At 39.9% G+C, this 27,756-nt stretch overlaps 2 protein-coding genes across 3 annotated transcripts in view; one reads left to right on the top strand and one right to left on the bottom strand.

Moving 5' to 3' along the window:
• Window positions 1-20,164, top strand: part of CALU (calumenin) — a 31,424-nt gene extending 11,260 nt beyond the window's left edge. Inside the window, exons 2-7 of one of the 2 annotated variants that reach the window (XM_044677459.1) lie at window positions 2,310-2,543; window positions 9,501-9,694; window positions 13,120-13,286; window positions 14,157-14,217; window positions 18,452-18,651; window positions 19,808-20,164. In XM_044677459.1, the coding sequence (XP_044533394.1) occupies window positions 2,323-2,543; window positions 9,501-9,694; window positions 13,120-13,286; window positions 14,157-14,217; window positions 18,452-18,651; window positions 19,808-19,912 (948 nt within the window). In that variant the 5' untranslated portion in view covers window positions 2,310-2,322 and the 3' untranslated portion in view covers window positions 19,913-20,164. Of the gene's footprint in view, window positions 1-2,309; window positions 2,544-9,239; window positions 9,434-9,500; window positions 9,695-13,119; window positions 13,287-14,156; window positions 14,218-18,451; window positions 18,652-19,807 lie in introns of both variants that reach the window. The other variant, XM_044677458.1, reaches the window with a different exon arrangement.
• Window positions 20,165-23,587: 3,423 nt separating this feature from the next.
• Window positions 23,588-27,268, bottom strand: OPN1SW (opsin 1, short wave sensitive). Its single transcript, XM_044678607.1, has 5 exons — window positions 26,923-27,268; window positions 26,176-26,344; window positions 25,472-25,637; window positions 24,816-25,055; window positions 23,588-23,707 (listed from the first exon to the last, which is right to left on the bottom strand). The coding sequence occupies exons 1-5, from the start codon at window positions 27,266-27,268 to the stop codon at window positions 23,588-23,590; spliced, it is 1,041 nt and encodes a 346-aa protein (XP_044534542.1).
• Between the last annotated feature and the right edge of the window lie 488 nt (window positions 27,269-27,756).

Below are 27,756 nucleotides of genomic sequence, written 5' to 3'. Positions count from 1 at the left end.
CACATTTTGTGATCCAGTCATACTCTGTTCTTTATACATAATGCCTCATTTCCCATCTGTGCCTTTGCATTGGTTGCTCTTCCCACCTAGAATGCATCCCTTCCTAATTTCTGTCTCCTAGAATCCTTGTCTTTCTTTAAGACATAGCTCAAGCACTACATTTTACATGAATATTTCCTGATCCTCTCAATTGCTACTGTCCTCTTTTCAAATCACCTTGTATTTAACTGGCATAATGAATAGAATACCCAGGCATGGGGAGTCAGGAAAACCTGAGTTCAAATGCAGTTGCAGGCACTTACTAGCTTGTGGCCCTGGGTAAGTCATTTAACCTTCTTTTACCTCAGTTTCCTTAGGAAATGGTAAACCACTTCAGTATCTTTGCCAAGAAAATTCTTCACGGTCATGAAGAGTCAGACATGACAGAAAAAACTACTAAACATTTAACTACTTTGTATTTTATTCCCTTTGTATTTGTTCTGTTTATACTTATGTAACCTCATTATGTAATCCCTTGTTAGAATGTAAGTACTGTGAGTGGAAGGATTGTTTCATTCTTTGCATTCGTATCCACAATGCCTGCCACATAGTAGCACTCCCTTAATAAATGCTATTGATGGGTTGATTGATTACAGAAATTCAGATAATATGGAAGAAACTATATTTTTTTCTGCTACCACTGATTTTCCTAGGGCACTATCCCTTCTCATTTCCCAACTCCTCTGCCCTCTTACATCTTCCCTCCTCCCACATCTTCCTACATCTTCCCTCCTTTTAGTTTCCAAATTTTGGCTATATCATAGAACTTAATGGCCTAGTCTCAGATAGCTATATTTATTAGATGTACTCAGATTAGTTTCTTTAATTGTGACTGCATTTAAATTATGCTTTTGCTTTAGAAGAGATTGTTTCCATGTCTAGATTCAATCCTGAATTGTGTCATTACTAGAATCAGAGATTTTTATCTTTTAAAAAATGTTTGTTTAGGAGCTAACTTACATTGTACAAACATGTAAGGACCTTAGACCAGATCCACTACCAATGACATCCTGTATCCATGATGGTGAACTTACTGCATGTGTGCCAAAGAGGGCATGCAGACCTCTCTGTGCACGTTCCACCCCCCCCCCCCCCCCACACACACACACACAGGGGATAGGGCACTGGGTCTCTGAGCCACCTTCTCACCTAGGCTTCCTCTATCTTCCCTGCTGGGCTTCACAACTAGAGTCATTGTGACATATCATTAGCTCCTCTGTGTTACTGACCCCTCTACTATCCATTCACATATTTCTATGAAAGGAATCAAGGGTTAGATGTTTCTTTGCTGAGATAATAATAGATATTTAATATTTAAGGGGAAGAAGATCCTATATTTAATTAATGAGTTATATACTTTTTTTTTTTAACCCATAACTTCTGTGTATTGGTTCTAAGGCAGAAGAGTGGTAAGGGTGGGCAATGGGGGTCAAGTGACTTGCCCAGGGTCACACAGCTGGGAAGTGTCTGGGGCCGGATTTGAACCTAGGACCTCCCGTCTCTAGGCCTGACTCTCAATCCACTGAGCTATCCAGCTGCCCCCTGGAGTATATACTTTTGAGGAAAGGAACAATCTTTTTTTTAAAGACTCATACCTAGCAAGTATTGAATGGATATATAATAGATACTTTATTTTAGTTAAATTGATAGTGGGATTGAGGAGTTTCAATAAAGTTAATCTGTCCTTTCAATTGAAGCTGTGACTTTGGTCAGGCTTTTTTTTTTTTTTTTTAATCTTATTTTCAATTTCAAATTTTCTTCTTTCCTCCACCTCTTTCCCCAAGGCTGTATGCTTTGCTTTGTTTTTGTTTTTAAACTTGTTACCTTACTGTCTTAGGATTGATATTAAGAAGAGCAATAAGAATTAGGCAATTGGGGTGAAGTGACTTGCCCTGGGTCACACAACTAGGAAGTATTTGAGGCTAGGTTTGAAACCAGATCATCCTGACTCCAGACCCCTGGCTTTCAATCCACTGAGCCATCTAGCTGCCCCTGAAGGCTATATGCTTTGAAGGGAGATGGCATAGAAATGAACAGAATGAAACAAGCTTATTTTCAGTCTGTAGACAAATAAAGGATGGTGTGAAAAAACACATCCTTTGTTGTACTATGTAATATCTATTAAGTGATCCTGTCCTAATTATTTTTTTATTAGAATGTCAAATGGGGAGACTTCACTGATTTGCCCAAGTTCATACAATAGCAGCAAATTAGCAACATAACTAAGAAACCATATTCCCTTATGAATTCTCTACCTTCCTTTCTTTAAGATCTGATCAAGTCATGGACCTGCGACAGTTTCTCATGTGCCTATCCCTATGTACAGTCTGTGCCTTGAGCAAGCCCACAGAAAAAAAGGAAAGAGTACATCATGAGCCTCAGCTCAGTGACAAGCCTCATGATGATGCTCAGAATTTTGACTATGACCATGATGCATTCCTGGGTGCAGAAGAGGCAAAGACCTTTGATCAGCTGACACCGGAGGAGAGCAAGGAGCGGCTTGGGTAAGGGCTTCCCTGATCTGAATCATTCTCCTTTTTCGTCTCTCCTTTTGCTCTCTATTGGATCTTTGTTAACTGCTACCTCTGGAACCCAGCTCACAGAACCAGTGATGGTAAAGGTTGAGGGCCTCCTTATCTAAATCTCCTTATGAAATATTTCAGACCAGTACATATTGATAAAACTAAATCATCTTTACTTAAAAGTAAAAAGCAGCTAAAGGTTTCTCCTTGTACTATACCATTTTGATGCATTGCTGTTGCTTTATATTAGTTTTAATACCAGCATTTCATCACACAATTCATTCCTGAGGTCATGTTCTTGTGTGAGTGGTAAACTACACTTTGGATTCTTTGCCTTCTTTTATCTCCCAGGCTTCAGATATTCCAGTTGCTGCTAAAAGGCTCTTAATGGTTACAGATTTGTGCCAATTACAGCTTTTAGTGCTAGAACATAAGGACTGACTCAATAAAAGTGGGGCCATGGTAATTTTGGAAGGCTTTTTAAGTCTTGAACTTTTTTCAGAGCCTTATCCCTTTGGTTTAAGAACCATTGGAAGTCCAAGTTCCATAGCCCTTGGGAGCATGTCCTCCTCTATATACTTTAAATTTCAAACTTTTGGATGATCCATGCTTTCATGGTACTCCTTCCTGACAAATTTCTTGTGTTTTCCAGAGCTGAAAATGTTATCACCTGTTGCCTTTTGGTGATTAAAAGTTTACATCTTTAGTTTGACTGGTCCTCGGTTAAAAAGAGTTTCTTACTAGGGGCAGCTTGGTGGCTCAGTGGATTGAGAGTCATACCCAGAGATGGGAGGTCCTGGGTTCAAATGTGGCCTCAGACACTTCCTAGCTGTGTGACCCTGGGCAAGTCACTTAACCCCCTTTGTCTAGCCCTTACCCCATTTTTCTCCCTTAGAACCAATACCCAGTATTGATTCTAAGACAGAAGGTAAGGGTTTAAAAAAAAAAGAGTTTATTACTAATTTTTTCCCTTCCAGGTAAGATATATCAGAGTAGCACCTCAGTAGAATGGAAACTTTTCTCTAAAAATCATGTCTCAGATTTGCTTCTGTCAGTTATGGGCTCTTTTGGATAGATGTGTCAATCTGCAAAGCTATTCCTGTTCCTATTTAAGTGTGATAGTTGTTTCATTATAATTATTAAGCCACATTTATTTCAAGAATCTTTTCCCCTATTTTTAGATCTTTAGGGATTTTTTTGTCCCCAAGGGAAGGAACAATTATTCTTTTCATTCATCTCAAAACTACATTTCCTTTTGTCAGTGAGAAAAAATGGTTTTGCATTGAATGTAAAAGTTACATAGTGTAAACTGAAACCTGGCTCTTCATATAAATAAGTTGCTTTTTTCTCTAAGATTTTAATCCCTGTATTCTGTGACCTTAAAAAATATACTCATCTTCAGTAGTTTGTTGTAGGATTTCTTATGAATACATCAAGATTAACTTTTATTAGCTATGGAAGCCTTCCTTGTAAACTTTTCACAAAAGGGGCGGGGATATGTCTTTGAATGATGAGAAAAAAGCAATCAAATGATTTTACTGTATAGCAAAGGTTCTTATTTCATTTGGTCTGTGAACTTAGATAAGAGGGGGAAAAAACCCTACCTCATTGTTTTCACTGAAATTTAGCATCTCCTTCGATTATAAAATGTTATTCTGAGAAGGGATCCATAAGCTTTACCAGCCAGACTGCCAGCAGTCTATGGCACAAAATAAGGTTAAACTCCCTGCACAAATTCCACACATAAAAAAGCTCTAAAACAGAATGCTTACTCACACAAGTTTCATTCTCAGTTGCATGTTCACTTTGTATTTTATTCTTTTAAATTTTCTTAGAAAGATGGTAAGTGCATTTCCTTTTAAATTGTACTTAAAGCATCTGCTGCCTGTCAGTCCATCCAGCTCTCCATTTTCCTTCTGTGTCCTCATTTCAATTTGCTTTAATATAACTCATTCCCCAAGATTATTCTTATTTTCTCATGAAAATAGCTCTGTCTATGATGTGGATTACAAATGTAGGATTTAAATTAATATCCAACACTTCAGGAATCATATTTTATGAAGTTTTATTAATAATCACTTGAAGTAGAAGGAATAAAAACGAAATAGAAGTAAAAAAATCCTAATTATCTAACAAAATTAAGACCATGTGAGCAATAGTCTCCTGGCTCTCATTCATGCCACCTTCACCAAATCGATCATATCAAGAGACAGTGAGAGGCAGGGCTACACAAAATTTATAATCTCTCTACGTGAGCACATAATGTGAGGAGAGTGGGGTGCTGGGAATTGTAGTTTTTAAGGTAACAGATTCTAATTACACACAAAGCTTATTTGTAGATTTCCAAGCCCAAGTAGCCCTGTTGAAAACAGCATCCTAGAATTCTAAATCAAGAGCTAGAACTGAAGAGTCCATTTAGTTCAACTCACCTCACTTTTTAGGTGTTGAAACTGAAGCCCAAGGAAGTCTTAGGATAGTGGAAACAAAACTTAAAAATAGAATTTTCAGGTGAAAAATTTAAATATCCTTTTCTTAGAAATATTTGTTAAAGAAATTCTGATGAAAACTTAAAAAAAGGAATAACTGAAAAATTATGATACCATATACATTAATTTAAATATAAATCAAAGCTACTAGAGAATTTAGTTTACTATATCCTTGTTTTTTTAATTAATGTTATAGTGTATTAGGTGAGCAAGTTCTGAAGAAACTGAAAATATTTTACAACCACTGCCTAATCCTCCAGACTTTGAAGACAAGTTGACAGTTGTTCTATTTAATAGTGGAGTAGCTGGGGCAGCTTTACAGGCCAGAGTCTCAAAGGACTCTTTTTATGACTAAACCATTTACTGTGGTCCTCAACTTGGAATTGTTTGTGAGGCCAGTGTTTAAGAGACAATAACACTCTTTTTACTTAAATATAAATGTAATACCTTAAACCGCCACTAGATGAAGGTGTTACTCTATGAAAGTCTGCTCTTTTAATTATCTCAGAAATAACAGTTTATATTTACATAGCACTTAGGAGGGTTTTTTAGTAAACCCACTTTACTTACTTCAACCATGACTTTCTCCCCCTTCTCCATTTTCTCCTCTCCTGTTTCTATTTTCAATTCTCCCATAAATTATTTCTAATAGAGAATTGAAATAGATATGAAAAATCTTAAATGTTAATGAATACAATTGTTCTAAGCTTCTTTAAAAAAAATTTTTTTTGCTGGGTCAATATTTTTTAATAGAATAAAGGCTCTTTAACACTACAATAATTACAAAGAGAAATACTTTGGGTTTTCTTGTATCCATTGCAATGCAAAACTGCCAGTCACTTAAGGAGAATAGTATATAATCTCAGTTGTGTCTAAATATGTGTATGATAGCTTATCATAATGACATAAATAGTTGTCCAGTGTCATGAAGGATCTCTGGTGTTTTAACACTAAATTTGTAAAAAAATAAAAATTATAGGGCAGCTGGGTAGCTCAGTGGAGTGAGAGTCAGGCCTAGAGACAGGAGGTCCTAGGTTCAAACCCGGCCTCAGCCACTTCCCAGCTGTGTGACCCTGGGCAAGTCACTTGACCCCCATTGCCCACCCTTACCAATCTTCCACCTATGAGACAATACACCGAAGTACAAGGGTTTAAGAAAAAAATAAAAATTATGAAGATCATAGTTTAAAGCTTTTTCTTTTAATAGGACTTCCTCATCTTCTCATTATTTTAAAAAAGTAAGCTTTTAATATCTTGTCTTTTGTTTTTATATCACAGTTTTTTCTACATGTTTCACATTCTTCCTTTGTAACAAAGAAAACTAGACTTCTTTTTTATGAAGAAGCCAATTAGGATGCTTCTACTAGTGATGCAAGAAGAATTGAGACTCAAGAAAGGAATCCCATCTTTGAAATTCTGGTTCCCTGATTTCAGAAATATATCTCTTCTTGTTCTACATGACCCCTTTATTTAGTCTGGTAATACTTGTTCTATGATTATGATAACCCGACTTTTTGTTAATTGTATTGTGGTGTATGTTGGCACCACTCTCAGTCTAAGCTCAGTGCTCAGTCCTCTTGTAAAACAGATCCAAAGCTTAATTACAGGTATAATACAGCAGTGGTTAAGATTTTGCCAACATTTTCATCTTACTTTGCCTCAATCAGAATAGCATGTTACAATATTTACATGAAAGTAAGGGAAATTGTGTTGTAGATGGTAGAATTGGTCTCAAAGCCATAAAGAGCAGGGTTCCAAGTCCTGCTTTCTTTTATGTCAGGCTTTGTGACCCTGGGCAATCCCTTAGCCATCCAGTGGTCTGTGTAGCTCTCTTAAAACTCTTTAAATTGCATTGCTGGCATTGGTAGAAGGAATTTCTCAACTTACCAGTTAAATCACAGGTCTAGTCCCCATTTACTCCCATTCCAATTTGCATGAATTGAAATAGTCAATTTGATTACTCTTGCTGTGTAGGTTTGCAGATAGCCCCATTTTGTAGGAAGAAATATTTAGTTTCTCAAGGTCCCACAACTAGTGAGTGGTAGGCCTAGAGGTAGGCCCTCTGACTTATAAATATCTCCTTGGAAGTTCTGTAGCAAGAACCACAGTAGTAAGTATACCTTGCTGAAGAATGGGTTGTTGGTTGCCCTCTTTGTATTGAGGCTAGCACCAGCATGGGTATAGACAACACCTAAGTGCCATAATTCTTCCCTGTTATTTTTATAGGATGAATACTAGTTAAGTAGGACAGGTGTCACAGCAAGTATCACCAAGGAGAGCCTCTTTCAGAACTAACCACCACCAGAGTGTCTTGTGTGGAAGCTCTAGGGCAGTGATGGGCAAACTACAGCCTATGGGCCAGATGTGGACCCCTAATATGTTCTATCTGGTGGCACAACATTATTCCTAATCTGACCAATACAATGAGTAGAATACAATACAATGAAACTTCAAAAGAGTTGCCTTAGAAACAGACTGACAGATGAGCATTTCCTTTCCTTTGGCCCCCCCCCCCTTTAAGAAGTTCTCCCGGGGAGCAGCTGGGCAGCTCAGTGGATTGAGAGCCAGGCCTAGACATGGGAAGTGTCCTGGGTTCAAATTTGACCTCAAACACTTCCCAGCTGTGTGACCCTGGGCAAGTCACTTAACCCACCCCCATTGCCTAGCCCTTACCACTTTTCTGCCTTGGAAGTTTGCCCATCACTGGCCTAGGGCCCTGGGGCATGCCCTGCTGGTGGCTAAGTGTAACTTAACAGGTGGTGGGCATTGTGTAGGATACTCACTCCCCCTGTAAAACCAAGAGTAAATTGATGCTCATGGGGCTTTGAAATCTCTACAGTGAAAGTTGGAAGGAAAGAACTGAGGAAAAGGAGAAAGCTGTTTCTTGGTCTGCTTTAGCTTTTGCATCTTGCTCTTAACACCATTGTTCATTAACACACATACACACCTTCCTACAGCTTAACCCTGCTCTCATTGAAGGGTGAGTGTCTTTACTATATAGGCTAAGTCTGGTGTAGGGGCACAGTTTTATTTGAAGTTTTCTTTCTCAGCCCCTTATAAAAGTTGAATTTAACCACTACTCAGTAGTCAACTACTTGTCCTACTTACCTTACAGTAAGCACCTTTTTCATTGCCTGGTCTAAAATGCAGCAATAATCACACCACACACACACACGTTTGTGTGCACCAGAACAGTGCTTTGTTATGGTTTTTCTTGGGGAGTGGGGTGAGTTTCAGAATTTTGTCTGTTTCTTCAGCATTGTCTCTTTCCCCTCCCCCCCCCAAAAAATGAAATTTGCTTTAAAGCTTATTGTTGGAACAGCTAGTTGGCCCAACAGAAAGAGAGTAAGCCCTGTAGTTGAAAGCTCCTGGGTTCAAATATTGCCGTGAGCACTTTCTAGCTGTGTGATCCTGGGCAAGTCACTTAACTTGCATTGCCTAATCCTTACCATTCTTCTGCCTTGAAATCAGTACTTAGTATTGATTCTAAGACAGAAGGTGAAGATTTAAAAATAAATAATTATAATAATATAATGCATATATAAATAAAATAATGTAAATAAAAACAAATATTATAGTTTTTTAAAATTATGTCAGTGGTTATGCTTTATCAAGCCCTGTGAGTTTTCCTCTAGAGTAAGTAAAATAGTGTTGAGACTATAGTGATATATACATAAAGACTAGAGAACCTAGGAAAAAATTTTTTATTCCTTTAGCCCAGTGGTTCCCAAACTTTTTGGCCTACCGCACCCTTTCCAGAAAAAAATATTACTTAGCCCCCTGGAAATTAATTTTTTTAAAAATTTTAATAGCAATTGATAGGAAAGATAAATGCACCTGTGGCCATCACCACTCCCCTGGATCGCTGCAGCACCCACCAGGGGGCGGTGGCGCCCACTTTGGGAATCACTGGTGTTCTAGTCTGATCATGGCCTATCACTGGCCTATCCATGTGAATGCTAGTGCTGGGAGCAGCAGACCATAACTTTTCTTGCTGAATCACTTAAGAGCAATAGCATGCTGCTTAACTTAGAGCTTTGGGCAGTACTGCTTATATTCTGCTTTGGAGATAGTATGTTCTTTTGCAGTAGTATAGGGCAGGGCAGCACATGTGGTCAGAACAATCAGCACTACTGAATCTAGAACCTTGTATCCTTTAACCTTTTGCTGGATTTTTCTACGTTTTCTACAGAAAGATTGTAAGTAAAATAGATGGCGACAAGGACGGGTTTGTCACTGTGGATGAGCTCAAAGACTGGATTAAATTTGCACAAAAGCGCTGGATTTACGAGGATGTAGAGCGACAGTGGAAGGGGCATGACCTCAATGAGGACGGCCTCGTTTCTTGGGAGGAATATAAAAATGCCACCTACGGCTACATATTAGGTAGGTCTTGTCTGGACAAAAGTCATGTGGAGCCGGCACGTTGAAACGCAATTGTTTTGTCTTGTAGAGTGATTGTAGATAAAATAGACCTGGATAAAGATGGGTTTGTGACCGAGGGGGAGCTGAAATCCTGGCTTAAGCACACCCAGAAGAAATACATGTCTGACAATGTTGAACGCCAATGGCAGGAGTTTGACATGAACCAAGACGGCTTAATCTCCTGGGATGAGTACAGAAACGTGACCTATGGCACTTACTTGGGTAAGGGGCAAAATGTCAGCCTAACAGAGGCTGACATGGTATTGAATCAAAGAAATAAATGGGTCGCAAATTAAGGGAAAGAATTTAAAAAAAGTTTTGCTGTGCCTTTAACAGCTTTATCTCAAAAATTGAGCTGATTTACTTGTGTCTGAACCATTTTAAACATGTGTGATTTTTGTTTAGCTTCATGATTTTGCTATTGCTCCAGGTTCAACATTCCTTCTACAAGTATATTTTTCCCTACCCTTCTTTTCCTTTGTTATCCTTCATATAGGTTTATTTGCAATTGACTTCACATAAGCAGCTGTGATGCAAAATAGCTACAGCTCATAATACAATTTGATTCATAACATTGCACCTCAAATTCTTGGTAATTAATGAGAATAAAAGAAAAAATATTTCTTAGTGGCTTTTACATACAAGGTACTATGTGAGGTACCAGAGAAAATATAAAGATTAAAATGGGTGGAGTTGAGTAATTTTATTTTTCCTGACAAAATTTGACTGCTGTGGAATACTTTTTTCCCCATTTTTCTGAAGACTGATCCTTTCTCTTTCATTCCCAGGCTCATGAATTTATTTGACTATTTAGAAAGCAGTGGTACTTTTGATTGCTTTCTGTTAGCTTGGTAGCCTTTCCATTGCTATGTGATTAACCACCTATTAGCAAATTACACTTTTTGGATTGCTTACTGTTAAACACTGGATGGCTGCCTTAAGAATTTTATTTGGGAAGAATTAGGAACAGTGAGAATGCCCTCTTGCTTTGGAGACTTGAAAATGCAGACATGTATTAAATAGTTATAACTTTCTACACCTTTAGCCTCTAAGTCAGGCAAGCTTCTTTTTTTTTAAGCAAACCATTTCACACAAACACATTGCATATTAACAGCTGATGCCTGTGTAATGATCTTTTCCTGCTAGAGGACCAACTGCTTGTGTTAATTGTAGGACTGGATGCATTTTTTGTAAGGAGGCTTTCGTGTCTTTGACTAGCTTGTTCTCATTCCTAAGACTAAAGTGGAAATCTCTCAAATGCTTGGCACATAGCCAAGAACTGCAAAGATCCCTTCACCTAATTTAAGAACATGTGTATTCAAAAGTCAAGGCAGATGGTGAGACATTAAGTATAGCTTGCCTGGCCAAATGGCTGGCATGCAGACATTTTCCTGATTTATCTGGTATTAAGAACAAATATTAAGCAGAGGCTGTTGGTGATCTGAGCAAACTGGCATGATAATAAATTGTGGTTCAATCTGAGGTGCACTTTTTCACCTTTTTCACTGAATGTGTGTGTGTTCACTTGGAGAGCTCTTGCCTCACAGAGAAGATGATTCAACATAAAGGGTATTTGTATTTCTATGGACAGACTACACAGTTCTTGAAGCACTGGCTGGGAATAGCAATGTCTTTATAAGGCATCCCTACGTAGAGTGTCCCTAGACTGGCTTTCAGGGATTAGGAGTCTTTTTTTGCCTTCTATAAATTTTTTTTTCTTTCTTGGTTAAAAGTTTTGGTTCAGAAAAACATAGGGCTGTCTTTTAATTGAAGTTCATTGTAATAAAACAAACTTCATCAAGGGAAAGAAAAAAGCTTTGTCTCTGTTACAATCAAAATAATATCGAAATCCACCCTGCCCAAAGTAAGAGATTTAGATCTTGCCTGTGGTGTTCACTTCTTATTTGAACGAGGTAGTTACTAAAATGGTCCTTAAAGTGTCATTTCCTTTCATTAAAAGTGTAGATTATTATGACAGTGTAATAGAGTTTAAAAGTGCTTGGAAGAACTGGTTTCATTATGACCTATGTGACCACAAACAAATGACTTAATCTCTCAGGACCTCAGTGCCCTTGTTTGTAAAACAATGAGCAAGGAAAATTCTGTAACCTCTAAGGTCCCTTCTAATTCTTGAGTCTATGATCCTTTGAATCTGTAATCCTATGATCTTATGGAATATTTTGACACTAAAGGGTGAAGCTTTAAGTTCCACTCAAAATAGAGCAGCAATATTTTTACAGCTGTACTCTTAAGTGTATAAAAAAAGCTGGTCTCAGAACTACCTTAGTAGGTTGCCAATGCAGTGTTATTACTGAAGAGGCCCTACAGTTCTTTTTATAAAGCTGATGTCATAGCTGATTGAATTTGATTTTTTCATTGTAATAATAATACTACTATACATTTTTGTAATTCCTTTTACTTTTAAGAGTGTTCAGATATAGGATCATAGATGGGACTTTAGAGTCCATCTATCCAACCCCTTCATTTTACAGGCCATGTAGGTAATAAGTGTCAAGAGAGTTGGAATTAGAATCCAGATCTTTCTGACTCCCAATTCCAGCATTCTTTCTGTCTTTATCCTCACAGTAATCCTGTGAGATAGGTAGAAAATGGGATTTTATCCCTGTTTTTACAATGATTCCATCATAGTTTCTCAATTTAGAGCAGTGGTTCCCAAACTTTTTTGGCCCTACAGCCCCCTTTCCAGAAAAAATATTACTTAGCCCCCTGGAAATTAAATTTTTTTTATTTTAATAGCAATTAATAGGAAAGATAAATGCACCTGTGGCCATCACCGCTCCCCCTGGATCGTTGTAGCGCCCACTTTGGGTATCACTGGTTTAGAGAGAGCCTGTATTATCTAGAGAATAAATTGTTCCTCAACTCAGCTGTTTTTTCAGGTCTATTTATTAAAAGTTTGGGTGGGTCCAAATCCAGACTGGTTAAAATCTTCATGGATTTATCTCCATGTTAGATTCTATTAGTTCCATGAATATTTGAACTTTCTATGTTTGGGAAGAAGGCCAAATGTGCCAAGTATGGCACCTCCAAATGAAGAAGAGCTAAGCTTAAATCTGCCTTTTCAAAATTAGGGGAATCTATTACATGAACTCAGGGAGTTAAGACTTTTAACTAGGATTAGGATTAAGGCCAAAGGACCTTTAGAGTCCAGCTTCTTAATTTGGATGGCTTCTGGAATCATCCATTCTAAGCCCCATGTTTTACAGATGAGAAAACAGGTCCAGATCAGTTAAATTATTTGCATGCAAATAGTAAAAAGCAAATGACCCTAGTCACCTGACTCCAAATCCAAAGCTCTTTTTACTACTTCATTCTGCTTCACATTCATACATGCATTTACATATGGCTACTATAAATCCAGTTCTTCAGTAGCCAGAATGCTTATTTGAGAATAATAGTCTCTAATGTTCGTCTAGGAACTGGGGCTCCAGGTTGGCCAAGCAGCTACTTAGATAAAGCTACATTAAGCTAGGGCCTGATATTGTTTTTATCCCTTACTGCTTCAACCTAAAACTGTGTCTTGGTATTTAGGCTGGTGAGGTTTGTACTACCTTCGTGTGCTTCCTATTCTTATACTTTTTTGTTCTCTAGGATTCTAATGGATGTGACCTATTGTTCTTGTCTAGATGATCCAGACCCTGATGATGGGTTTAACTATAAACAGATGATGATGAGAGATGAGCGGAGATTTAAAACAGCTGACAAGGATGGAGACCTCATTGCTACTAAGGAAGAGTTCACAGCTTTCCTTCATCCTGAAGAGTATGACTACATGAAAGATATAGTTGTTCAGGTAGATATTAGACCAGGTTATTCCAAGAATGTAAACTAAACTTTTCTCCATGCTGTTAATGATGTGTTTCTCTCCATCCTTTTTTCTGATACATTTGGCTGAATAGTCTTTTCTATAGAGTAGACTAATCTTTCAAGTCAGAGTTTTGACATTTCCCTGTCACCTTGAGGAATTAATTTCTTTTTCGTATCCCTCAGTTTCACTCTGTGGTAGATATTGTTTTCTACCAGGTTATTTATTTGAATTCTTGACCTATGTAAAAGAAAGACAAGATCTAACTTTAATCAATTGTGAAACTGAGACTGAGAATAAAATAGTGAGATTCTCATCAAGGGCAATTTAGTTAGCAGTTATACCACTGGTTGGATAGGCTGTCTCATTACCAAGTAATTATGAGCTACCTGGCTTTTTTAAGCAGTTTAACACCGAGAGGGAGTTGACTTTACATACGTTGTACTAAACATGTTTGATCGTAGAAAGCCACTAGTCTCTCTGGCTCTGAGAACTACTAGTAAAAAGAAGGTGACAAGGATGAATTTGGGGATGTAGAATCCTGTCAATTTTGTTCTTTTTTTCTTTTTAATCTTTGCTTATTCTCATCTCGGTATGGGAAAGGAGGATAAACTTGGAATCTGGAAACCTGGTTTCATATTCCAGCTCCAACACTTGTACATGTGCGACTTTAGATAGTATGTTTAACTTCTCTGATGCTCAGGTTTTTCATCCATAAAATGGGGTAATAATACTTACACTAGCTGATTCAAAGGGTTGTTGGCAAGTACTATATGTATGTGTGAGAAGTAGTTGTTATGTTTCAGATTATACTCCCTGTCCCACAAATTTTCATAAGTACAAACTTTCTCTCATTAGGAAACAATGGAGGACATAGATAAGAATGCTGATGGTTTGATTGATCTGGAAGAATACATTGGTGAGTTCCTCTTTTGAGAGTTTTCCCCTTAGAGAAGTTTTGGGAATTATGTCTGCCTAGACGTCTCTTTACCCTTTAGGCCAGTCATAGTTGTCAGTAAATTTTTTAAAGATCCTCCAAAGTGGAAGGTTAGGGCCTGGTGTTAGCAATAACAGCTATGCATTGGCTATTTAATAATAATTATCACGTTGCCTTATGGTATATGAAAAATTATAATAAGCCCAGTTTGCATTTGGGGTGACCCAAGAAGGAAACAAGGGAACAAAGGAGAGCATTGGGAGTCGTGTTATAGTGGTATCAGTTACACAGAATTGTGCCAGATTACTGACTCCTCTTTGATAATAGGCTGTTAAAGAGGCAGCATCTGCTTGATGTGTACTTTGTAGAATTTTGTTGCCCTTTGTTAACATCAATATGCAATCCCTTATTCTCTTCCTAATTAGGTATACCCAGTCTCATGTATTAACGAAGCATTTGCTTTAAGTTTCACAGGCTACTTTAGGGTTTCTAAATAGGAGGAAAAACCTGATGTTTTATGTGGAATAATTATTCCTTTTGAACTGAAATTCAGTTCTCAAGGGGAGACCTTGGTCCTGGCTAGGTATACCAAGAGTTTTCTCAGATTGCATTGGGCAAGTTTATCATGAGCTTTAGTGTTTCCAGAAATAACTTCTTCAGACTTTCCAGTGGAATGGATCATCCGATCCTAGTAGATGACTAATTCTGACATTTTGTTATTTTCTTCCAACCTTCCATAAAGGACTTTGAACTACTCTAGGAAGGAGAGAGAAAGATCAACATCTTAGGGGTGGTTGTATGGGACACAGTGAAAGTAAGTGCTATATTTACAAAGAAACTAGGAAGGTAGAAGCTTCCTTGGAAATTGTGGATTTTCTTTTTAAATAGTGCTTTGGGGGCAGCCAGATGGCTGAGTAGATTGAGAGACAGGAGGCCTGGTTTCAAATTTGACCTCAGACATTTCCTATTTGTGTGACCCTAGACAAGTCACTTAACCCCATTGCCTAGCCCTTACCACTCTTCTGCCTTGGAACCAATACATAGTATTGATTCTAAGACAGAAGGTAAGGGTTTTTTAAGAAATAGTGCCTTCATTTCTTAAGCTGAACTTTTAAGTATTGAACTTTTACTGTTTGGTCCTCGTACTAAAACCTGATAAATTTCATTACTATAGGGCAGGGGTTGGCAACCTTTTTGGCCGTGAGAGCCATAAACGCCACATTTTTTAAAATGTAATTTCATGAGAGCTGTACAGTGCTCACAGTGCAGCTACTGTAACAGTGCCTGAAAAAAAAATGACTTTATGGCTCCTGCAGAAAGAGCCACATCTGGCCCTCAAAAGAGCCAGATATGGCTCAAGAACCATACGTTGCCAACCCCTGCTATAGGGTAATCCTAAATGAGGAAACTCCTCTCATTGTAGGTCAGCACCTTTTCTGCTGCTCAGAGAGAGCTGCCCTAAGCATTGAGAGGCTAAATGATTTGCTTGTGCTCACACAGCCAGTCTTTTGTCCAGTGGGACTTGAACCCAGCTCTTCCCAATTCTCCGTCCACTTTGCCTACACTGCCTCTTCCTGAACCTGAAAAAAAAATGGCTTCTGCTTCTTTGACCTAAATCAAAGAATTTCAGGGCTTTGAGGCCCTTCATTCATAGTATACCTACTTTCAAAAAGAACTCAGCTGGTCACTGGGCAGAAGGGCTGCTTCTCCACTCGGCATATTTAGAGTTGAGATTTATCAGCAAAGAACATCTACTAGAGAGGATCGTGCTACATTTTTGCAGAGAGAAGCCCTTTATTTTAACAAAGCAGCTTAATTAATAGTTTCTGTCCTACTTATAAGAGATCATTAGTGGAAGAGACCTTTTGCCATGCCTGTTGGAATTAGAAAAGTCACTTAAGTCTTGGCTGGAAATGTAATCACCTTTATTTTTAACCCCTTGAATTGAAAAAGCACATAAATGATATTGAATATTTTGACTTCCATTAAAATTATTTTTTTCAAATTAGGTCCTTCAAGTGTAGGAATTAAAAGGAAAAGAATTAGAACTTTTAAGTTCTGTTTAACCATTATTCAGATAACCAGGAGTTCTATTGGATAATGACCCATGATTATATATATATTATGATAATAACTCGACTTTCTGATTACTGGGTATCATTTTGTTTTTGCTCAAGGAGTTTAGAGACAGTTATCAAGTACCACGTATTATACAGGCTTTACCATACCTTTACAGTGAATACAATTAACTGGAAGAGTTTCTGTTGGGAGTTTGATTGAAAGTGCAAAAAATATGGGGTGGTCAGGTAGAACAGGAGATAAGAGTGTCAAGCCTGGAATCAGATGAGCCTGGGTTCAAATCTGGCCTCAGACACTTCCTGGCTGTGTGGCCTCTTGGGCAAGTCACTTAATCCCAATTGTCTAGTTCTTGCCACTCTTCTGTCTTAGACAGAAAGTAGGGGTTTAAAAAAAAGAAAAGCACAAAGAATACAAGATTGTACTGTTCGTAGCATTTATTGATTTTTATCGCAAAAGCATTTGATTCAGTAGAAGAAAGGCACTCTTTGGACTAGGAGCCTCTTATGCTTATGTTAAAATTATATGAGAATTCTTGATAAATAGCCACAGAGTATACTATTTAATGACATGATGGTTATTAAGATCAAACAAGACGTATTCTTCAGCGGTATTTGTCATTTTCATGGCATTGTTTTGTGCAGAGTCTCAAATGGAAGAGGGATTCCATATAGGCCTCTAAGTACTCCTTTTGGGAGATGGTACTGTACTGATTATATCAAGCCCCAAAATATTATGAAAACCACAATATTCAAGAGAGATTGGCTTAATATAATCTATTCAGGAAAAACTAAATGGAGGAAAAATGCCCATTGTCCAGATTATGACATGTTTATTGGATATCCAACTCATTGAGCTACTACTGAGTCATACATATGTATCACTTCCCGTGTGTGTGTGTGTGTGTGTGTGTGTGTGTGTGTGTGTGTGTGTGTGTGGTCAGTTACAATGTATAGAATCAGTTGGTTTGCATTGGGAAGTTGCACAGAGCTTTTAAGTATCCCCAACTATCCCCCTTTTAGGACATATTTTCCTGATGGTACTTTGTGATTACAAATCTTGGAACATCAAAAGTTCCCAGGAATTAGAGTCATTATGTGGGTTGTAGGGCAATGGAAGGACAATTAGGCATACTTTTCAGTTATGGAACTACATTGCAAAAAGTGGTATAAGGGAATTGTTTATTCTAACCTGACATTTCATTGATGTACCCAGTGGCTCTATGCAGATCAGCAGTTTGTTGGAAACTTAAGTTTTAGAAAGTTCCCTGGGACACCAGGAAGTAAAATGCCTTGTGTGTAACAGACACTCTCCTCCTTTCAAGGCTAGCCCATCATTTACTTTAGAACACATGTATGATCAGAAATGGAAGTGTGGTGTGAGGTAGCAAAGGTTTACCTGGTTCCTACAAGAAAAGCAACAGACCTAAAGGAATAATGCTAGCCTATTGACTAGATCTTCTGGGAAGAAACTAGAAGACCAAGTTTATCTGTGAGGTGTAAAAGTCTCCCAGGAGAAGGTATGACTGAGTTGCATCCTAGAAGAAGGAGTAGCCTTAATGATGAGATCACAGAAATGTATTTTGCTTTTTGGCACACCATAGTTGGAAGTTTCATGGCACTTAGATTCACCCATAGTAGTTAATTGGATATAATAGAATTCTGCACACAGATATTTTTAATGGACAATGTCACTATCAAGAAAAGTGTGTCAGAGTTGTCTGAGATTGTATGCCTCTCAGCTATCTGATACAGATTTTACAAATCTCTTGGATCTTAAAAAAAAAAATGTTTTAGGGTGGCACCTTGACAGTCAGGAGTGGTGTTTTGGGAGTCCTTTATAAGCCCATGCATCTTTCAGTTTTTCTGAGCATAAATGTTCTCCCATTATTTTCTATTTTTAAGCGAGAAGATTATTTTACTTATCCCACAAAATGAAAGTCTTGTTTAGTAGCAAAGCAATATTGAAACCTGAAGGATGTCTGAGGCTTTTCTGACCAGAATAACTAGTTTTTGTTAGCTGGTGCTTATCTGCCAGGCTGTAGCCTAGTGGGAACGAGAAAGATCTGGATTCAGTCGGCACGGAGATGGTCTTTTGAAAAGCATATGTTCAGTTTTAACATGTCTGTGGGTACACACAGGTGACATGTATAGCCATGATGGAAATGCTGATGAGCCAGAGTGGGTGAAGACAGAGCGTGAGCAGTTTGTGGAATTCCGAGATAAAAACCATGATGGGAAAATGGATAAAGAGGAAACCAAAGACTGGATCCTTCCTTCTGACTATGATCATGCAGAAGCTGAGGCCAGGCACCTGGTTTATGAATCAGACCAGAACAAGGTAAGTCTAGGCAGGCCAGTGTAACTTGTGAGTTATCCAAGTCTCTTTCTGATCAGTTTTCTGAGTAATTTCCTTAAGGCCACAAAGAATAACTGAGGCCTAGCAGAGCCTGTTTAGGATTTAGTTTTTGCTGTAAAGATACTTAAGGGCAGCACTCATCTTCTTGGTCACACCTGATAGACTCCACTTGCCACTGCTAGTGAAAGCATGCTCTGCCGGTGTGATAGGCATAAGGAATAATCTATTGCTCATCCTTAAAAATGACCTGCTTGCCATCTTTAGAGTATCATTCCTACCTTTCTATGCTCACCCATATTTCTAGGAAGAAGTAGAATATTTTTATTGTTATTTTTTTGTATACTGTTCATTGAAAACTGTCCTTTCCATTTCAAGTCAGATATACTGTCTCTGGAAGAGAAAATCAAGGTCCTATGTGGTGGGGGTGTTAATTGGCATTCCTTCATTATCTCTTCTTGTCCTTGGTTGAACACTTAAACAGGTCAGAACAGTGAAGAAATTTCCCAACCATGGTAAAATCAGACTTTCCAGGATGTACTATTTAGGCTAGGCTGAGATAAGATCTCTACTGAAGTGCAAAAATTGGCATCCCAGGCTGAATCAGAATCTCGGGGTCAAAAATAGTCCAACTTTGGGTTTTTGACAAAGACCTTCCTTTTGAAAGCTCTTGACTACGTCACCTAAGAAAAAGAAATTACCTCTTAGAGGTTCAGGTGTTTTGAAATCTGTCCTGGCTCTTGTTTACCTTTAAAAGGAACAATAGTACTTTCAACTGCAACTGATATGAGGTGAAAGTGGGAAGTGTTCTTGGGGTTTTAATACACAGATTTCCAGTTGATAGTAGTCAAACAGTATAATGGTTTGAATCACTGAAGTATTTGCCTCTAATCTATGGAGAGATCACTGTCCTAGGAACAAACTGTCATTAAGCTAAATAAATCATCTCTAATTTCCCTCTGCCAGTTTATTTTCCTTATCTGTCATGTTGCTTACTGATTACTTCCTTTTTAGTGGTGTTAAGATTCATGTTTAGTTATACTAAGAGAATCACAGTCTTAAATCTTCCTTAGCTTTTGTTCTTCTGAACTTGGAACAAGGAAAAAAGTCTACCTTACTGACTTGTAATTTTTGATTTCAGGACGGCAAACTTACCAAGGAGGAGATCGTTGACAAGTACGATTTGTTTGTGGGCAGCCAAGCCACAGATTTTGGCGAGGCTTTAGTACGACATGATGAATTCTGAATTGTTGACAGATAAAACCCATTTTTCTTCAAAAGTAATTTATTTTTTACAGCTTCTGGTTTCACATGAGAATCGTTTTCGCTACTGAGACTGTTATTACAAACTTTAAAGCAGTGAAAAAACACGACAGCAAAACATATCCCGTCCCCTTTCCTCCTCCCAAAGGGACTGGAGGAACATTCTGTGCTTCTGACAAAAAACTGTAATTATGACACTTGTGTTTTTTAGATTTACACTTTGTTTTATGTATAACAAGTTGTGTTTATTTTTGTATTTGTTTTCTCTTTGGGAGTATGAAATGAAGGATGCCCATCCTCACCTCACACTCACAGGCTCACATTAGTTTATCACCATTCCCCAACCCTCTCTCTCTCTCTCTCTCTCTCTTTCTCTCTCTCTCTCTCTCTCTCTCTCTCTCTCTCTCTCTTTTGTATTTTTTACTTAGCTAACTAATTTTGTAAAGCCTAAGATCAACAAGGAAAAGTCCAGGGGAGGGAAAAAGAAAACTGCCCTGTATCTCTTATCAGAAAGGCAACATGTTGGCGCACTCTGCTAAAAGTATGACATTTCCCAACTGTTCATTGTGACCAGTTAGCTTTCTAGCACCCAACCCTCCTTTTCATGTCCTGGGCAAGAAAGGATTCTTATTTGGAAGCCCAGACCAGGCTTACCCTGATGCAGTTTTTCTGTTGCAGGAGCTGTGTTTATTCATTCTGACAAGCACAGCTAGGCCAAAAAGGGTTAGGACCAGTGCCTCAAAAACCAATCATGTTAGTGGGTGTGACCTTTCCTTTCACAAAGCTGAAGATCTGAAGGAAAAATAGGGTGCGTTTCTTTATTCTCAGGCTTGTGTGGATTTGCTCATTGAAATACCCAGGGCAGGCTTGTAAGACGACTATTGAAATCATCTTACTATCTGTTGAGTAACCAGCCAGCAAAGCAAGTAGGCAGGCAACAGACCCCCCCTGCCCTATGCTCTCCAAACCAGCCTGGCAGCCCTGGATTCCTGCTTCAAACAGTTACAATTTACTCCTTTCCAATCATGTCATTGAAGTGCCTTTACCTGTCAAGAGAAATGATCAGTGAAGGCGTTTCTCTTCTGAAACCTCAAGGTAAAACGTGCTCAAATGGGACAGAATTTGGAGCAGACTAGTAAATATGCCACACATGAAAGCTGCTGAGGTTTGAAACACCTCGAGCTAGGAGAGGATATTTTTATTTCCATCTTTCAGTATTAGCAGAAATTGTAGTCGCATTGTTCTTCATATTCTTGTGGGCTGGTTTCCTAAAACCACATGCTGCCAAATTTACCAGGGATCCTCATACCTCAAAATGCAAACAAACCACTTATTCTCACTTTCTCCTGAATGAAAATTGCCCAGGCCTCAGTCACTGTCAGCTAGGGAGCTTCATGGCTCAGGTCTCGAGAAGATGGGAATACCCCCATTAGATGGCTTTCCTGGCAGGGGCCCTATGGTTTGAGTGCCATTGCCCACACCTGCCCCCAAAATAAAATTTTACATGGCGCTAAGCAGGCTGCCAACCCTTCTTAGAGGAGAATGGGAATTTGGAAAAGGCTTTATATCTTCCAGTTAAATATGGTCCAAGAAATGGCTCTTTTTCAACTCCTCAGACTCCCCTCCTCTCCTCCCTACTTCATACAACACTAACTATATATTCTGAGGGACCTTAATTATAGGGGGAACCTCTTCTGAAAACACATTTTGTGTTCCAAGTGAGCAATTTTGGGGTCACTAAGACATGTGTATATATATCCTTTATTACTTCATGTATATCTTTATAGATAACACACCTTTGATATAACTTGATAGCATCAGGTGGAATGGGGTGAATACTCCAAACAAGATCAGGACTTTGATCTTCTGATAGCCATGTTGAGAAAGACTGGTTAGTGTGGGCGGCTCTTCTCCATTAGGTTTAGCCCCTGATTTGAAATCCTCTGCCCTACTAGACTCCCAGTTTTGGTGCCAAACTGGCTGAAGACGCCTCATGGTCCATACCCCAGCCTCCGCTTACTTAATGCAGTTCAGTCATGAGTTAAATGGGGAGGGTTCGCACAGCAGGCTACCTGCACAGAGCCCAGATCAAATTTTAAAATCACCCACCCAAAGAGTGAATCTTAGCATACAACAGCAGCAGCAATTTCTGCATGCTGGGTGCTCAGCAGTGCGCATTTTACTTTGATCCCTCGTGAAGCCCCTGGGTTATTTTTGGTTCCAGGAAAGCATGAAGCTGATGAACAAACAGGCCACACCCCCACAGCGTGTATCCTGTGAATGCTGGTTCTCTTCTTGATTTGGGTGTTTTGTTTTTTTATGGAGTGTAAACCAAGTTTTATATTCTGTAATGCAAACAGGTTCCTATCTGTTTCTCAATAAAACTGTTTACATTCATTGTGTCTGTGTATGTGTATCCTTGTCAGACTGTGGGGATGTAACTCTGTAACCCTGAATCATTGCTCTATAAAGAAGGGGCCAAGGGAAGCGGGTTTGAAAGTGTCACAAGAGGGGAGACAGCAAACAAGTTGAAGATGTCTGCTCGGATGCTCAACAGCATCCTTCCTGAACCTTGTAAGCAGTTTTTTCTCTCACTGCAGCTGCAACTAATATTGCTGACTTTTCCTTTTTTCTCCAGCACTATGCTGCTAAAATGAGATCCAGCTGCACTCTGTTGTAACAGGAGTGCTTACTTATTTCCTGGTGCCAAAACACAAGTCATCAAGGGAGGCACATCCTACATTTGTACTAATTGGCTCATTTCATGATTCCTACATTTTTCAGAGCTCTAGAGATATTCCTATAGATCAGACATTTAGTCAAGTTATTCTATCCTATCTTGCTTCACGTACAGGCTTAGTCTGCCATTTAGATTCAAAGGGTTAAAGTTTGTTAACGTAAATAAAATGCCAAGTGTGACATACAACATCCAGGCCTCAGCAAAAGAACAAAGACGGTTCTTGAAGCAGCTCATGCTGGCTCAGGTTTTCTGATAATTAAAAGCTACTGAAGCCCAGGCAACCAGGAGGCAGTGTGAAGAGCAGGTTCTTGCAGGACACCATCCTGTGCCTGCTGTGCTATTTCTGCCCTTATTTTCAAGCCTTGTAAAGGCAGAAGGGAGAGGTTTTTTTAAAACCTTTACCTTCCATCTTGGAATCAGTACTGTGTTTCAAGGCAAAGAACTGTAAGAGCTAGGAAATAGGGGCTAAGTGAATTGCCCAGGGTCACACATCTAGGAAGTGTATCAGGACCTCCCATCTCTAGGCCTGGCTCTCTAGCCACTGAACCACCTAGCTGCCCCCAGAATAAACTTGATAGAGAAACTTGAAGTATTGAGACTATAATTCCACAAGTCATGTGAAAAGTAATTCAGAGGTCCATGGGGAAAGTTAAAATAGAAGCTACACCAGTACAGTTTGTGACCATGTAACTTGCCTAAGGGGAGGCAGGACACCTAGTCAGGAAGAGCTATAGCAATTGCCCCTCATTAAGAAGAGGGGAGAGAGGCTTGGAAGAAAAATGATACTGAACACCTACTGCAATCTTCCCCAAATGGGGCCATCACCTTGTAGGAATGGTCTTTAACAAAAAGAGACAAAGGAATTAAAAACTTGTACCCAGGCAGGCTTCTCAGGTTGAGGGGCCACTACAGTACCCCTTAACTAGGGCCAACTTGGCTGGAGGAAACAGCGGAGACTTCAGTTTTCTGAGAGCTGGATACATCGGAGTCATCCGTCATCGGCTTTCTACATACCATTTCCATGATGCAGGCGTGGAACTAGAGGGATAGGGCAGAACTGAAACTAATCTTCTATGTAGGAGACAATCAAGAATTCTAGTAGGTTATGTAGTCAGTACTGAAAAGGGAAACCCTTCATCTCCCCAGTTCAAATGGCTGCTCTAATCTAAACCAGAGGTCCTCAGAAACAGGTTGCTAAAAGCAGAAAAGATACATAGGTTGACATAGGAAAAACATGCTGAAAAGTTTCAAAATGGTGCGTTTGTAGATCCCAAGGCAAGAACATTTGGTCTAGACTTGAGAATGAGATTCTCAGCCTCAAAAGCCAGATCACTTGGGACTGCCCAAATCCGAAGCTAGTTCTAGAATGGCACCGGCCTCCCAGGGCAAACGCTTTGGAGTTGACTTTTAGGTCAAACTTCCGCCTGCTGGAATACAGGTTGTCCTCATCCATCCTCCTTTAGTATTGAAGTGGAAATGAATCGACCTTTGTAGGAAGGGGCAGAAGGGTATCCTAGAATACTGAACAGCCAGACTGAACAGGTTATTTGTCAGTATTCCAGTATGTTTGTCTAATACAAACTTCTGTTCAAGACTCCGGCCTGCTCATCAGAAGGCTTGGAGAAGTCTTAAGCCAAAAGGGAATTAGGGGCCCCTATGGGGCATACATAATGCTAAGTAGGAGCTGCCTGATTTCTTCAAATAACCTGACAAAGTTTCCTTCATAAGAACTTAAGAGATTCCTAGATAATCTAGAAGAGAGCTATTGTTCATCTGTCTGTCCTTGGGGCTAGGAGGAAGAATCACATTGGGGAGGTGGGAGGACTAGAAGAATTGGAGAAGACCACAAAGTTTGGGGGAGCTCCTAGTTTTTTTAGAACCTTTAAAGAGGACTTTCCCTGGAATAAGACTTTAAATCTTTCTAAGAATATGGAGAACATGTCCATGTTCTTCACAAAGTTAACCTGTTCACAACTTCTCTTGTGCTATCCCTTATACATACTCTCCTTCAAGCTAAACCACAACTACCTCCACCCTCCCTGTAGCTAGCCACTAAGGATTTCTGTGGCTTAATCCTACGGGCACACCGGTGGATCGAAGCTCTAATGTTGCTGAGAAAAGGCCTGGAGTAAAGGCTGAGACTCACCTGCTTGTTCATGAAGCAATAGATGATGGGGTTGTAGACACAAGCGCTCTTCGAGAAGAAGGCAGGGATAGTGACTAGCCGTAGGTCCAGTCCGTGGTTCCGATTGTTGACCATGTACATGGCCAGGGCTGCGTAGGGCACATAGCAAAGACAGAAAGAGCCCACCATCATCACCACCATGCGGCTCACCTCCCGCTCTGCCTTCTGTGTTGTGGCTGACTCTTGTTGCTGGGCTGCAACCTGGGTGAAAACAGAAGAGGTGAGCCCAAAGTCTCTCCTCCTGGGCCTTGTCACTCTTACGGGCTTTCACTCCAGAGTCTGCCTTGACTTCTCTGTGCCCTCCCCCCCCCCACCACCACCACCTTTGACATTGGTTCTGGGAGGGAGGAAGTACCTGCTGGGGATCTCTGCTGTCTTCTCTGTCAGGATACCAGCCTGGCACTTTGGATTGTTCCTCACACCTGGCTTATGATCTCTCACCCTCCCACCCCCCCAGTCTCCCAGCTCCTGCCTCACTGTGCATACTTCATGGGAAATCCCTGGCGCCCCTTTTGAACTCGTCTCTGTTGCATGGGTTTACAGTTGTGTCAGAAAGCACTCCTTGCCCTGGCCACACTCCCTCCCTAATTGATCTCCAAGTCAAGCAAGGTACTCACAGCTCTGAGGGTCCCCAGCAGCTGGGAGTAGGAGAAGCAGATGAGGAACAGGGGCACGATGAAACAGAAAATGAAGAGAAACCAGGTATAGTATTCGCTGCGGTATTTTGTGCCGACTGTGTACCAGTCAGGGCCACACGAGCACTGTAGACCCTCAGGAATGAACCTGCGATGGGAAAGGGGAGCTCATCATATGGATGGGGAAGACAGTTCCAGGAAAGCTCAGCATGGCTAATGTGGGGGATTTGTTTTACATATTTGCTATACAAATTTGTAATGGATTTTGTTTTTCTTACTGTCTCTATGGGCGAGGGAGAAGAAGGGAGGAAGAAAATGTGGAACTAGAAATAAAATTGAATTTTTAAAAAAGTTAATTCTTAGGTATTTCAGGAAGTCTGGATTTCTAGATCTGGTTCCTAATCCTGTGATCCTGACTATACAGAGACTCAGGGCAAGAAAGAGTTTTCGTCATCATTGATAGCTGTAGCAGTCATAATATAGATTAGTTTCATGGATCGCAATTCTCAATATCCATTTCTCTCATCTCAACCACCTTACCCGCTCTCCATGGCCCTAGCTTTTAAACTTTAAATTATAGGGGACGAAAATCCTGGTGAGAGGAGACCATATCTCAGCTCCTTTTGCAGGTCTCTGACCCCTATCATTAGGGTCCCAAGTTCAATCCCAATCCCATTTCCTCTCACCGGCTCCAACCAAAGAAAGGTGGGATGGAAACACCAATGCCAATGACCCACGTAGCCAAGACCACCATCATCGCGTGCTTGGAATTGAATCGAAAGTTTCCAAAAGGCTTACAGATGACAATGAAGCGCTCGAAGGCAAGGAAGGCCAGTGACCAGCCAGTCACCAAACCTGAAAGCCAAACGTGAGTTCAAGCTGAATAAAGCACAGGCACAGAGTATGTGGGCCATGGAAGGGCACTATGGAAAAAATGATGGATGGTTAATCTAGAGCAGAGGTTCTAAACCTTTTTGGGTATGTTGCAGGCCCTGGTGAACCTATGGACACCTCTAAATGTTTTTAAATGCATAAAGCAAAACACATACGATTAGAAAGGAACTCAATTATACTGAAATAAAGATGTAACTGTTTCCCATACAAGTTCACAGACCCCTCAGGGAAAGAACCCTTGGTCTAGGGAAAGCCAAATCAGGAAATGGAGGAACAACCACAACCTCTGGGGGAAGACACAGATGGAATGAGAAAAGAATAAATGTAAGGGATGGAACATTGATATCCCATTTGGGTCAGAACCAGGATAGACTCCTGCCTTTCTTCCTTATCCTACATTTCATTAATTCTCAAACTCAAAATATCCCCAATATTCTCCTTCCCAAAATACTTCTATGATAGTGTGCTCCAAGCCCAACAGCCTGATTCTTGGAGAGCCCAATATTTGGGCTTTCTGATCTCCTTTGCCTTGCCCGTACCTGCCACAGAGCCCAGGAAGGCCTCCATAGCACAAACATGGCAGCCAAAGATGAAGTAGCCTTGGGAGCTAGAGATGAAGACAGTGAAGACAGCGAAGATACAGAAGATGAAACCACTGAAGGAAACATTAACCAAGATGTAGTTGAGAGGCTGACGCAGTTTCTTATAGCGAAGTGTAGCAACAAGCACCACAGCATTGAGTGGTGTCCCTGCACAGAAGACAAAGCCCATGAAAATTGTCTGGAAGTGGAAGGCCCAGGCAGGAGCAATGTGATACTGAGGGCCATCCCAAGGTCCCACTGAGGAGATGTTTTTGAACAGATAGAACTCCTCATCCCCTGACATCTTGCTCCTGGATTGTTTACTGATATGCCCACTCACTTCCTCTTATAGATTATGTTCCCCCCACCCCTACCACAAATCACCTTGAAAAGTCCCTCAAAGCCACTTATGGGTCCCCTGGAAGATCAGTGATGATCTTAAATCCTAAAGACAAAGTTTGGGATTAGGGACCCTTGAGCTCTCTAATCCTTTTTTTTTTTTTTTTTAATTTGCTCCCTATCCCCAGAGTTGATTGTATATTGTTAGGGAGCTTGAGGCCAGGTGAAGGTCATGAATAGGACCTGGGAAATGTTCATGCAAACTGAACTCTAAGGCTAATGCTTTCACTACCTCCTTTATCAATCCCTTAAAAGCTAAAAAGGCTACCTTCCCAATAGTCAACACCATTATGGCACTTGGTGTCCTACTCAGCAGCAAAGCTTCCTGCCCTCTGCCCTTCCCTACCTCAGCTCCAGGGGCAAAATCTACCACCATGATGATGCCCCCTACCA

The sequence above is a fragment of the Gracilinanus agilis genome, chromosome 5, assembly GCF_016433145.1.
Source record: "Gracilinanus agilis isolate LMUSP501 chromosome 5, AgileGrace, whole genome shotgun sequence".
Taxonomy (NCBI): Eukaryota; Metazoa; Chordata; class Mammalia; order Didelphimorphia; family Didelphidae; genus Gracilinanus; species Gracilinanus agilis.
Note: the sequence above shows the minus strand (reverse complement) of the source record. Positions and strands in the feature narration are given on the sequence as shown.